Raw genomic sequence first — 14,374 nt, 5'->3', positions numbered from 1 at the left:
GAGGGGGGGGGGGGTTTCAATGAAGCATCACTTTGCATATATCCAAGAGGAGAAGAGAAGGTGCAAGTGCTGCGGAAGCCCTGCTGAAATCAGTGCTGCAGAAGCTCTGCTGAAATCAAGTTCCAAGAGGAGAAGAGAAGTTACAAGTGCTGCGGAAGCTTTGCTAAAATCAAGCACCAAGAGGAGAGCCTTACACATATTGTGTAGGAGAGAAGGAGACTCAAGAAGGATCAAAAGGTGCCAACTTCCAAGTTATGCAAGTGTTAGCCAGTTGTATACTGTGCAAGGAAACACGATCTTGTTTCCAAGATCTACAAGTAAGAACTGGCTTATGTGTAATAGAGGAGCTTGCTCCTTGTCAATAATATAACTCCACAAGGGGGGGGGGGGGGGATTGGCCCATCTTCCAGTCCCTAGTGTGTTGACAATTTCTCTACCTCTCTCTCTACATCTTTCTTTTCTCTCATCTATTCTCCCTCTATGCCAACATAATATTCGCCATATTTATTTTAAGTATATAAGAAAGTTGAGCGTATATCTCGGATTCTATAACACTTACCATGCCATTATCTCTCTCAATTTCATTATTTTGGCTACAAACTTAGATGTGCCAATCAACTTGCAACATCATTCACTATACAACAAAGCCTTAATAGAGGAGGAATCACATATTGCTAGCTTCTTTTTAGATCCTTCTTTATTTAGTGACCTTACAGCTACTTGCCTATGCAGATTGGCCATTCGACCAAATTGATCAAATGATTTTATTGAGATGGAGCATAATCCCAACTTTTATGAACAGTGGCTTCCTAAATACTAACCCAAACCAATTGTACATTAAAAAAACTTAGACATTCTTTATATATATAATAACAATATATAATATTTCAAAGAAAACTCCATACATGCACATTATGACATTATATTGAGCTAGGAAGCTTTGCTCACTTCTTTTTGCAAGGGAAGAATAAAGTTGTACTCAAATTTTGGTAACATTTTTGGTAAAAAGTAAACAAGTAAGAAAATGGAAACTAATTTTTTCTTTTTCATATGATTCTCATAGTAGCCTTTTGCTTGTAAACCTAGATGGCAGCCCTTTAGCCCTTAGAGTACTTATCTATCACACCTCTAACCCCTATCTAGATCAAGGACCCATGCAATGAAGACAAAATTTTATTTGTTTCAAGAAATGACAAGAGCTCAATATTCAAGCCACAATATGGAGACCAAAACACCTAAAATTTTGGCAACTATCAAGCCTAGAGAACATCATCAATAGATACCAAGAATTAGTGGCAAACTATGGGCTATAGACTACACCAAGGCTACAAGTATACCAACACACCTCATCACATGTTGGGACTTTATTAGAGATTATAATCTAGAAACTAGGTTAAACATATTGAAATATAGGATGCAAAATGAGCAACAATATGAGCAAAGAGCTAGGAAGATAAAGCTCGCTCCAAAGTTAATAGAAGATTCCTTGGGAATCAGAATGGGTTGCTACAAACTTGTATGTGACAAAAAAATGGGACAACATGCCAAATGTAAACCAATATGGGCTATGATTTGCATCTACACTAGAGGAGGAATTGAGAGTCATAGCACAAATATTCCACCATTTATTCACATACAATAAACCCATCACCTACATGACAAGGCTATCAAAGGGATTGATGGAGTGCATAATATCAAGTGACATTGTGAAACAAGATTTGAACAACCTATGGTTAGAGTGCATCTATGCCAATCCCTTGGCCAAGCTTACCAGATTTTGTAGAACTCCCCATGTGTCAAGCTTACAAGTGTAGAAGGGAAAAAATGTGGGAATTAAAAAAGCTAGAAGCCACTCTAAGGAAGGAGAAAGAATACTTTGAAGGAGCACTACTACTATCCTATGAAGAGGATAAGCGAAGAAGAGAAGCAACTCTTTCACAAAAAGTGGAAGAGATATTAATTTGAAAAGGGGAAAGGAGCTCAAGAAAGAGCAAATAAAATATTAGTGACAACCCGTCACTTATCAATCAAGGAACCTTCTAATAACTAATTGCGACCATCGAGACCATGGCATTGTAGACCAAGTTCATAGAGGTAGAAAAAGAAATGACCAAAAAGGAGATAATCGCCACTTCATATGGGGACAAATAACACCCTTTTGAATCCACACATGCCCATAGAAGTGCTTCCATTTGGTATAAAGTACAATGAGTGGCATGAGCACTTTAGAATAGATATGTGAGGAGCTTAATAGAGGCAATATTCAAGCCATTAGAAATAGGCATGCAAGCATAGCTAAATGAGACCAAGGAGGCCTATGAAATATCCCAATATAATCTAGTCGATAACATCAAGGCATGCAAACCCAATAGAAGTGAATGATAATTGAAAGTAAAGGTGGAAAATTAGAGGGGGAAAAAAGGAATTGAAAGAGAAGATCAAGCAGTTGGAGCAAGTGAAAATAGGCCTTGACTACTTTGCTACTTGCACCCTAATGAACAATCTGAACCACTATATTGTCCTTACCCTCAAAGGCAAGGCAATAAGTTTCCCAAGATTCCAAGTACACCATCCCTTAAATTTGATTAGATGTACCTATTCTAGCCTAGGGACCTTGTATACTCATTCAAGCATTTTGCATGGAGTTTTAGGAACTACTCTAACCCCTTGTTCACAACTATAACTATTTGTAGCTGGTATTGAAGCTCCTCCAACAACTGACTACACCCTATGAGGAGGGGCTTTGTCCTTGTGTTTTTATGTGAACATGGAGATCGATTGCATGGCAATGATTTGGCTACACCTCCAAGCACTATTGTTGCCATCATAATGTATAGACATGCTTGAAGTCTCAATAGTTAGTAGATTTGCCATGTATACCCATCTTCGAGCACTGTCGTTGCCATCATAATGTATAGCCATGCTTAACTCGTATGGTAGATAGTATATTTTCCATGTATACCCACTCCCTTCTTCCTGAAGTCCTCCATTACACTATGTGAAGTTGTTGATGAATATCTAGTAAGTAAGGGTTGTCTCCAAAGGACGTTGTGCTCTCTCCCAAACCCATAGTTGTCATCCTTTACAAAAGAAAAAGAAGAAAATATATAAAAGAAAGCACAAGATCCACCCTAGGTTCTATGCATACACACATTCACTGTAGCCAAGGGTCCTCAAGTTAGACACTCTTGGTGACTCTAATTGGATAGTTTTGTATCTATCCCCCGAGTACCATTTTTCCCTAAGCAACATCTCAAAGCACATCAAAGGCAAGACATCCCAAGCTTTACTTGAGCAACTTGGCACCCTAGATGTGACATTACATTATAAAACTAATACTAACTTGGTCCTTACATGTGGGACAAGACTTTCAGATTTTGATCCATCTCCTAGTTGTATTGGCATACACACCTTCACTACACAAATATACCAGTATAACCCCTTAGGGAGAATGCATGTTATCCTAAAGATACATTAGAAGACCCATTGACATGGATAAACCTACATCCTCGACCCATGCAACTCTTCTAATAATACCACCATCAACTCCTCATAAAAGAGTACCCACCCATTAGCACCTCTTTAACATAGACAAATCACCAACTATCATCATAAGAAGGTAGCAACTTCGACTACCATGGTTCATCAACAATAGCACCCATTACCCTTTCTTCAAAGTTACTAATTCACACACAATCCCAACATCCTAGGTCTTTGGTGCAAGCTCCAACATGCCACCTTTTATGTGAGTCCCATGGGCCTAATTTGCACTCATCTAGGAGGGGGTTAACGTTAAGTGAAAAGAAAAAACAAAGGGAGATCAAGTATAAAAATGTTAAATTTTACTTTTGGAGACACATGGGGTTGGCTAAGGCACTAATGATTTTTTTTGAAAATTGTTGTATTCATTATGAGATTTGATCTCACTTCCATACAACTTAAATTAACTTGTATAGACTCTTGAGGTTATAATACAATGCTCTATTTAATTTTTCATCATAAGATAGCTCATAGACCTTGGGAAAATATGCAATGAAAGGAGAACCAATTACGAGTCCATAAAGTGGGTAGAATTCCTAAGAGGGATGGAAACCTTAAAACTTTTGTATAAAACGAATGGAAAAGAATAGAGTAAGCCATTCACTTGTGTGCAAACTTGAGGTTTCTTGTTTTCTCTTTGCTTGCTTTATGGAGAATGAAGGAGAGGTAGAGAGTGAGTGAGAGAGGGAGAGAGTGAGTGTGAGAGTGAGAGACTTGAGAGATGAACCTCTTCTTACTTTCGTCTTATCCCTCCCTTCATGGTGAGAGGTGAAGTAGAGGGTGTGTATCTAATGTTAAGGTGAGAGAGAGAGTGACGGACATGTGTGTGAAGCCCTTCTTTCTTTCTTCTCCATTATCTCCTCTCTATTTCACATACAAAGTTGGTGGCAAGTGTGTGGAACTATTCCTAGAGCTAGATATGGATCATGGAGTGTACAACAAGCCTTTGAGTTCGACTACAATGAAGAGGTAAGTTGTTAGTTACTAGAACTTTATATTAATTTGCATTTATCGTTTTCTTGGATAGGAAGTGTGAATGTATGATTAGTTTTGAGTAGAGTGTAAGAATTGGTTATGTGAGAGGTACGTACTTAGCTAACGTACCTAACATACGTAATCAAGGCTCTTAAAGTGAGTTTGTCCTAATTCCTACATATTACACTTGTAAAGCCTAACACAATCCTCAATTGACCAAGGAATCTAAAGTTATGAGGGTGCATTTGAGTAGAGGTATATGAGATATGAGGTGCGAGAAACTCGGGTCGAAAATTTGCCTGTTGTTGTAATACACGAGAAAGAATGAATACACAAATCGAGCTGGAGAAAGAATGAAAGCACAAGAGCCTGAGCCTACTCACTAAGGGCTAGCACCCGCCAGGCGGGCCGAAGCCGATCTGGGCGGCGTCTAGGTCGTAGAGGACGTGGTAGCCCTCATGGAGGAGGTTGCCAAGGATCTGCAGGCCGCCGCCGGAGCTGATGGGGGTGATGGCTAGGCAATGCACGGCCCCCTCTGCGTCGACGGGGATGAAGTAATTAGCGAGGGGCAGGGGGAGGTCGAGGCCCTGCAGATGGAGAGTGAGGGGCGGTATCTCACTGCTTAACGGAGAAGAAGAACCAGTAGCCATGCTGTAGCAGACGGGCAGGAAAGGGTGGGAGGTATAGCGCGACAGGCGGACGAGGGAATCGAAGGCCTGCTGCAGCTGGAGGAAGGCGGACTGCGAGATGTAGGTGTAGGTGGTGCCGGAGTCGATGATCATGCCGCCGGATCCGTCAGCGGCAATGGCGAAGGTGGAGGCCGGGACGCTGAGGCGCTGGCCGGCGACACTGAAGCCCAGCACGCTAATGTAGTAGAGAGAGGCCGCCACGGCGGGGTTGGAGACCATGGGGGTGAAGCCCTGGAAGGAGGAAGCGGCCGTGAGGGCGGCGTCTCCCAGGAGGAGGGGGCTGGAGGCCGAGACCGAGCCCTGTGTGAGGGAAGGAGAGGTGTTGGGGACGAGGCAGTAGGAGAACTTGCGGCCGCCCAGGAGCTTGCCCAGCTGCGACGGCAGCGAGAGCTCGCTCTGGCCCATGCCCACCAGCCCGGCCGCGCCGCCGTAGTCGCCCTGGTTCTGCAACCCGCAGCCGAAGGCCAGCCCCGGGAAGCTCATGCTCGAGCCGTCGGCAGCCGGCAGGGTGAGGGTCTCGGTAGCCAGCGCCCCCTGCGTGGTGGCCTGGCTGGCGTAGCTGTAGGTGTAGCTGCACTCGCCCCCCCCGTCGCACTGCCCCGGCAGGGACTTGCAGCCGGGTGACGAGCACGGCAGGGGCTGGTAGGAGGAGGAGGCGAAGGGGTTGAAGGGCGGGGTGGCCTGTGCCACGCAGGACGTGCAGGGGTCGCACTGCATCCACACCAGTTGGCTGCCCGTGTCCATGATGAGGGGGAAGGTTCTGGGTGGCGTGCCCAGAGTCAGCTGCATTACGTACGTGCCCGGCCCCGCGTTCACCGAGTACTGGGCGCTGGGCGAGAACTGGCTGCCCCTGCCGTTAATATGGCCGGCGCGCACCGCGATGGCATCGTTGATCTGCGTATTGAGGGCCTGCAGGCGCGCCGCGTCGTGCTGCGCCAGGATGTTCAGCCTTACCTCCAAGCTGGACGTCGACGCGTTCTTGACATAATGGCCGGCCCCGTCGGACAGCTCGATCGGATCGAACCTCTGGCGGAGCTCTAATCGCACAAATTGATCATGCGCCTTCGTTGGGTCAGCTGCTGGCCGGCCTGTGCCACGGCTAGCATTATGATGTTGATGATGAGTGCGACCACCAGGATTACCAGCATAAGGAAAATGATGATGATGATGATGTCGATGTTCATCATCATGATCATGACCACATGATCGGCTACGTCCAGCTGCACCAACTGCGTCGTGCGATGCTCCTGCAGCTCCCCTTTGGTACTGCAGCAAAGAGCGCCTACTTATGCCATGCGTCCGTATCCCCTCGTCCCGATCAGCTCCATCGGGACCAGCTGTCGACGAGACGATATTGATTCTAGTGAGAGAGACCATCACTACTACTACTGCTGCAATGCAGACGAAGAAAATGCAGCAGCTGGCCCAAGAAGCTGGAGAAGCCATTGCTCAATATGTATATTGCTGCTTCTGCTGCAACGTCTAGCTAATACGAGCTGTAACTTGCTTAATAACAGCTCGTTTTAGATACTGCAGCAGGCTAGCAGCTAGCATAAATGCAGCTCATCTGCAGTGCAGTCATCTTATATCACACCCTTTGCTAGTCTAGTCCACTGGGAGCTGCAGCCTGCAGCTACTACCGGCGTCGCTCATGCAGGTGCGTGGATCATGCGAAATCCATCCAACCGAGTGAGTAGAAAGTACTGCCTACTTCCGACCATCCTGCTGCCGCTACAGCGCGCTTGAGCGCTATCCCACACCAAATTCTCCGTCACATAAATTCATATCTCTTGTTTGGTTGAAAACGCCGAACTAGCTCTCTAAGATCAGGGCAGATGCGGGAAAAGGGCAGCCCTTGCTGGGTGGGAAAATGTTTTGCGTCCCCCACAATAGCATCGTTAAGGTGCAACGGAAAATAAAAAGTTCAAATAATCAAAAACGAAAAAGAGTACATGATATAAACCGATTAGACTAATGCCTTAGCCTGTCATGGTGCAATCGATGTTAGTATATATTCCCCCTCGTAGTGCTTAATCAATTGAGCAACAATGGTAGCAACAATAGGAACAATGTTAAAGATGAAAACAATAACAAGAATGACACGAAGTGTAACCAAAAGTAGGTTTACTTTTTTCATTGATGGATCTAGGAACTAATCAACAAACTAATGTTCTCTAGAGATGGAAACCCTCCAATAGGTGCAATTAGCTTTAGGTGACCTTGAAAGAAAAGTTAGTGCTATTATAGTAATGCCTTTCTAGATGATTCTAAAATAAACCAAGTTAAAGAGTTAGAAACTCTTCTATCAAAGTGCCCCTAGATGGTAAAAATGGCAATATCCACTATAGGTGATCATATTGACCCATTTTTTGAACTTTAAATGAGCATGTCTAACATCATGCTTAAGAACCTGTCAAGACACCTAAGTCCATTGTCATGCATACTCCACAAAAGACGAACACAATTTTACACATGTTTTTTTCCACAATATGATTACAATTCTCACAACACTTTAAACATGACTTTATATGTGCTATAGTTGTATTTTCATGCGTACATAAATACATATATATGCATGTTATATGCTAGCTAAAAAAAAACCAGAGAGTTATTGATTATTGAATTGTGGCTCTATTCTACAACCAAAAACTCACTTTTTTTTAAAGTCCCTTTTTGCATGCTCATTAGGCATTGTTTTTGTTAATACATATGCTTATACTACAACAAAATCAAAGCAGAGATGCGGATGGTTGATGCGATTTTATAGTCACATTTGTAAACTTGTGAAAATTCTTATTCAAGTTTGCAGGACTACTCGAGGCCCTAGAAACCCTAAAAATGCATAAATAGCCACGACAACTTGTGTTCGTATTTAATTTCATGTGAAAAAGTTTAAATTAGATATTTAAAAGTGTGCATCTCACGCAAAGCACTACATATTAAACACTCTCACAAACCCGCAATATCAAAAACTAAAAATAAAATATCCCACCTTCTTTTTATTTTAATTTAAATATTTTGTTTGAGTAAAACATGGTGAGAGAAGGATTGAGAGAGCACTATGTGATAGATGAGACACAAGATGAGACCATGAGCTCTTGTGTGAGAGATACCACAATTGAACATTTCACTCCTCGCCTCCTATTCTTCTCCACACACATGAAGGTGAGTTCTTTTTTTTTCAAAGAGCTACTCTTATACATAGGTGATCTGCACTATACAAAGAGTTGTTCTTATACATAGGTGATGAAACCAATAGGCACATTTCTAGACATGTGAAAAAGGGTGTTTCATCACATCCATGCAAGCTTCATACATTTTTTCATGCTAAAACACATGTGGTTCTTGCTCCACAATCCTAGCAAAGACCCCTTTTAACCTCATGCTAATAAAAAATAGATTAAAACAAGTATAACAATAATACACAAAGAAAATAGATCTAATATGGAGATGTTAAAGCAAAAAGAGAAGAGATTATGCCTTAAGATGAGCACATCTTGTTTGAAACTAAGCTTGCCTTGCCTCCTTTTACAAATATAATACAATGGAGAGAGATAAAGAGAATTGAAGAGGGCATTAGAGAAGACAATGAGGATGTCATAGGTAAAATCCGGGTAAAACTCAAAGTGATACACATCTATTAATGCATTTGGTCTATGAAAACAAAACTACTATCAACCATAATGTTTATTTAGTTAAGTTCAAATATAACTAAGTATACTTGAAAAGAGCTTGCAAGAAGTTTTAAGCTCTAATTTCTATTTTTCAAAAATTTAATAATTATATCACTTTATTTGTGTATGTTGGCATACAAAGAGCAATAACAAGAAAAAAATAGAAAGAGAATAACAACAAACAAGGTTGTTTGTGATTTGGTATTTATTTTCTCTTTCTCAAATATGGAAAAAACTTTAGATTTTTTCTCAATGTCACTTTTTAAAATATTAGTATGCTTAATTTCATTTTCTTTAGTTGTATTTTATATATGGAGACATGTATAGTTGTCTACATGGTTGTAGGGGCCATACTTCTTTATGGTGCAATGGCTTGCTTATTCGGTAAAGCATTGCAAGGGAAGGTGGAAGCATATGACAATAAGCAAAACATTACCCTCACTCCATGCACCATACATACATCATCACAAGGAGATCCAACTCCTTCTCCCCACAACAAACACTTCCTAGGGAGTAAGCCTCATATGCACCAATAAGACATGCTCATTAGGACTTTCTAGAAATTGTACTTTAAAATCAAATGCAAGCTTGAGTAGCTTCCAATTTTGATTGTATTATATGCAAGCCAAACTTCGCTTTATGCAAACTCATATTTTAGTTATAATGCAAACGAGAGTACAATTTTATCCATCTCTTTTTTTTCCTTCAAATAATGTTACATCAAGCAATGGTATTGTGTGTATGTTTTAATACAATGTGGATTAAGTTCGTATAAACAATGTGTTAAAAACCAAGGAGCTACTATTTCTAGAAGTATGGCTTCAACTAAGGTTTGTAACTAGCAACTTCCTAGTTTTTTTTTCCCAGCCTTGGCTTCTATATTTATTATTGTGTAAATATATCCATGAAAATTGCATGCAAGTGTGTTAACAAAGGTGTAAGAAATCATGTTTATTTTTCGTAAAATAAATACACTTTTTGACACAAGACTTTTAATAAGGTCTTAAATACGAGTTTAGACACGCTCGTAAGTTTTCTTTGTAGTTCAAAAAATGCATCAACGTAGCTGTTTATGGCCTGAATCCTTTGTACTGTTGTTAATCAATTTGTATGCATAACCTAGACTAGCTTATGCATTTTCATAGCATATATTCTAGTCTATGCACTCATGTAAGAAAAGAAAATAGAATAGTGAACTAAAATATCAAACCTAAAAAAGAACAATAAACATTCATAGCAAAGTGGGACCAACATTGACATAGAGGCATTACTAAAAATATTTGTTACCATCCTTATAAAGATCAGGGTAAAGCCAAAAGCATAAGGGGTATCAATAATGAAATTTTAGTTGACCCTATCATAGGCTTTATCAAGGTTCATGTTGATCAAGGCAGTCTAACTGGTGAATAAAAGTTGCATTCATAGCAAAAACCAATTTAAGTATTGCAACCTGAATTCTATGCTCAAATACAAATCCATATTGTTGTGGATGGACCACCTTAGACAGTAAAACCTTAATTCTTGCAATGTATACAACCCTCCTTTATACTTGAGATAGGAAAAAATGCCTCCTCAATTATTTTTCTTATGTTTCCACATTTTTATTAATGATAATTTTCAACCCCATGTAATAAATTAATATGGAGAAAGAGTATATTATTTTAACAATTATCTATGCTATTACCTATATGTTTATTTGTGCTATATCTATGCGATTATCTAAGCGTTTATCTATATTATTACGTGCATTTTCAATTTCATTATTATCTACATAGAGTCAATACATAGAACTCTTCTTATGGAAAAAAATGAATCCTCTCTTGTGTTTACATATTTCTGCCCTCCAAGTCCTCTTCTCTCTCTTTTCGCTTTCAACTCAACTAAAATAGAACTCAAAATTACTGGTTCACATTATTTAATTATATCTTATCCTTGGATACACATTTAGATTCACATTTAAAAACATGAATATAAATGCATCTATTAAATCCTTTTAACTTATGAATCTTTATAAACATATTTATAAAATCTCATAATTGTACTTATAAACATATATTCAATACAACCATATTATTTTCCTTTAAAATGAATACAAGATTGATGATGAGTTAAAGAAACTCGTCTTCTTATAACCTCAAGTATTATAGTCAAGACTTAAAGATTAGATGATAGCTCCATGATATTTCACCTAAGTTGATCTTTGGTGTGATCAAATACTTCACTCAAGTCGATACAAAGTGGCCATATTAACTTGAGTGAAATATCCAATCACACTAATGCTCATGATTAGGAGTCAAGATGTGTGAGTTCAATTCTACCCTCCCACATAGAGACTATCCTCATCTATTATAAAGCAAAAAAAGACATTTTCAAAAAGTAATAATTTTATAATAAAAATTTTGAGAATTCCAAATGGGAAAAGCCCTAGGTATCAAACCTGAAACAAGCTTCTACATGTGTTTGTACCTCATTTGCTTATATATAAAATTGGTCGTAATACATCCATCCACAGATGTGTTTACTGTTAAGTAAATTCATAATCCTAAAAATTAAATAGGAAACATTGTAGTACACACATATTAGCAGTCATATTTATAGTTGTGTATAAGCTCTCATTTACAGTTTTGTTCGTAAGCTCACTTTTGAGCATGCTAAAATAGATAGCGAACAACATGCTCAAATTCATTATCAAAGGCACTATGAAAAACCCTAAACAACAACAACATTATGGATCTAAATTGATTAAAAACAAGACACATATGCTACATCAGAGAGATATGAGGGAGATCCACCAATGACATGAGCAATAATTGTGACAGAGTTGAGAGCCTAGTCTAGATGTTACCCTCATATTATTTCATCTGAGATGTATGACATACTCTATCCACCAATCTGGACTAGGTGGAACTAAATATAGGGATGCCATTCAACTACCACATAGATAGATATGCACTACCTCATCCTCCCATTGTATCCCTCTATGAGCACTATCTTGTTTTGTGCATCGCCTTAGCTTCTTTTTATGGTATATCACTAACCATCTTTTAGTACATCACACTTTGATATCTAATAACAACCAACATTATACATAGCTTTGTCTCATAGGTTGATTTTGGCCTCAATAGATGTGCATGCGTGCACGCGCACATGTGTGTGTGTATGTGCGCGCGCGTGTGCGTGCGTGTGGGTGTGCGTGTGCATGTGCGTGTGCGTGTGCGTGTGCGTGTGTGCGGTGTCGTGATGTTATGAGGACACAGTGTGAAAAAGTATGGAATGCATCATCATCCGACTTCTCCATTGATCTAGAGAGTCAATGTGATTTAAGCCATTAGTACTAGTGTGAGCTGCATGGATTATCTGAAAATACTAGATTTTTGGATAATTTTAGTCTATTTTTTATCTTATTTATTGTAAAAATTGGAAAAAGTTAGAAAAAGCTTCTAGATTAGGATGGCATGCAAAAAGCTAGTTGCTTTTTCAGCCAATTAGGGGATTTTTCACAAAAAAGACTAATGGACGAAATCATGTGCGTCGCGATCGTGGTAAACAGGCTGAAAACTATAGATTGAACTGAAAGAAGAAGGAGTGATCTGGGAGATCCGCGATCAGGCATCCTAGGGTTTTACCCCTCTTTCGGAGCCAACGGAGCCATCAGATTTGGGTTCTGGGCAGCAAAGAAAGAGCTGATTTTTCTTATCCACGTTTTTGGTCGAAGGAGCTACAGGAGAACTAGTGCCTGGAGATTGCTTCTGAGTAGTGCAAAGATTCCAGGTTCTTTCAATACATATTGATTCAATTCATTGTGATTTATTTTTGTCGTGTTTACCACTTGGGTATTCTCTATCTTCTCTTCCATCTCCTATCTCTACTTCAGATCCCCGATGGATTCGACCTTTTGACAAAAACCCCTCTGACATTGGTGAACCCGACGTGAAAGGTCATCACAGAAGAAGGAAAGATAATATGGGAGAACCTTTGAATATAATCTCCAGTGATGTTTTGCAACAGTTGGTGCAAAATATGAATATGCTTATGCAGGTACAACAACAACAACAGGTGATGCAAGCTTCAGCTCAAACAGAAAGTGTTGTGATGAATGCTTTGCAAGCAGTTGAGCGTGAGGTGAAGTTATTCAATGGCAGGAATGTATCTGCATATGTACATACCTATGCTCAGAAGATGGAATTCTTTGGAGTGGCTCCATCTGCATGGAGCCGGTATTTTGTACGTGTTACTATTCATGAACTAAAAGCACGGATTACTGAATTATACTTGCAGGATGTAGACTAGGTAGCCTTCAAGAAGACACTTAGGGAAGAATTTTACATTGAGGACACCAGTTTGATTACACGCAAGACTTTTCAGTATTGGGTTATACAATCCAATAAGGGTCTTGTGGCTACAGAATTGTTAAGAGAATTTGAAAATCAATTTGAGCAGTTGGATCTCGCAAAACAGTAAGATCTTGCAATTCAAAAAATTGAATTGTTTCTATAGGTAGCTGATCCCGAGCTTCAAGAGAAGCTTGATGATTTGCTGGAGGATCAGATTACAGAGACAGGTTTGAAAGCAGAGTGGAGACATGTCAAGGAAGCTGTTACTGCGCTTGTGAAAAAGGATAGAAGAAGAGAAAGATTGCATGTCTCTAGATTGCCCACTGTTACGGGCAAAACAATTGAAGTATCCAGTAAGCCACCCACTTCTGTGGCTAACCCTATGGCTGTACCTGCTATTGTTCCCTCTGTTAGGGAAGATGTCTTAGATGAATTGGTCAAAGGCATGCGGGATCTTTAATTGAAGGTTGCAAAATTGGATGAAAAAGAACAAGAGGAAAGGGGACGGGCAACAGCCCCTAAGCCTGGAAAAAGATGTATGTGGTGTGATAGTTTGCAACACGAGAGAAAGGATTGTGCTGCCTATCAGGAGGCCTTGGCACGACGTCAGCTTATCTTTTGGAAAGATGGCAAGATCCATGTACAAGAAACAGGATTGCCTCTTGCTTTGAATTTTGGAAAGGGAGGTATGCAAAAGTTGTTGGAAGACTTGGATGTCCGAAATGCTTATGCGGTGGTACATGCTTCTACTTTTGGTCTACAATTGGATAGAATGCATGGCCAAGTGATGGTTGGTCCAAAGGCTGAAATATGGACACATGCTTTACATGCATCTGAAAAGAGAAAGGTCACTGATAGAGCAATGTCTCATGCAGGGTAAGACATTCGTGGCATAACTAGTTGGGAATCACCAGTAGATGCATATTCAGTGTATGCATATTTAGCGAAGGTACAAAACACGGATGTACTTGTGGAAGAAAAATGAAAAAGAGATGAAGATATTGCAGGGACTTCTAAAAGAATGACAAGAAGAAGTGTGAATCAGCCTAAAGCTGCAAATCAGCCACCTCCCGAGCATGTTATGGAAGAGGTCAGTCAGAAGCAAAAACATGATAACAAACAAGAGGGCAAAAAGAAGGGCAAGCAGAGAGGATATAAGTTG

The 14,374-nt window shown here is 40.1% G+C and overlaps 1 protein-coding gene across 1 annotated transcript; it reads right to left on the bottom strand.

The window, feature by feature from the left end:
* Positions 1-4,904: 4,904 nt before the first annotated feature.
* LOC148008936 (aspartic proteinase nepenthesin-2-like) lies at positions 4,905-6,650 on the bottom strand. Its single transcript, XM_087673877.1, has one exon. It carries the CDS (start codon positions 6,648-6,650, stop codon positions 4,905-4,907), a length of 1,746 nt encoding a protein of 581 aa, XP_087530003.1.
* Between the last annotated feature and the right edge of the window lie 7,724 nt (positions 6,651-14,374).

The sequence above is a fragment of the Lygodium microphyllum genome, unplaced genomic scaffold, assembly GCF_053477565.2.
Source record: "Lygodium microphyllum isolate KBCC unplaced genomic scaffold, Lygodium_microphyllum_v1.1.10 scaffold_44, whole genome shotgun sequence".
NCBI classification, from domain to species: Eukaryota; Viridiplantae; Streptophyta; class Polypodiopsida; order Schizaeales; family Lygodiaceae; genus Lygodium; species Lygodium microphyllum.
Note: the sequence above shows the minus strand (reverse complement) of the source record. Positions and strands in the feature narration are given on the sequence as shown.

Coding starts and splice junctions, on each gene's coding strand:
- LOC148008936 (XM_087673877.1), bottom strand. CDS start 6,650: ATGGCTTCTCCAGCTTCTTGGGCCAGCTGCTGCATTTTCTTCGTCTGC.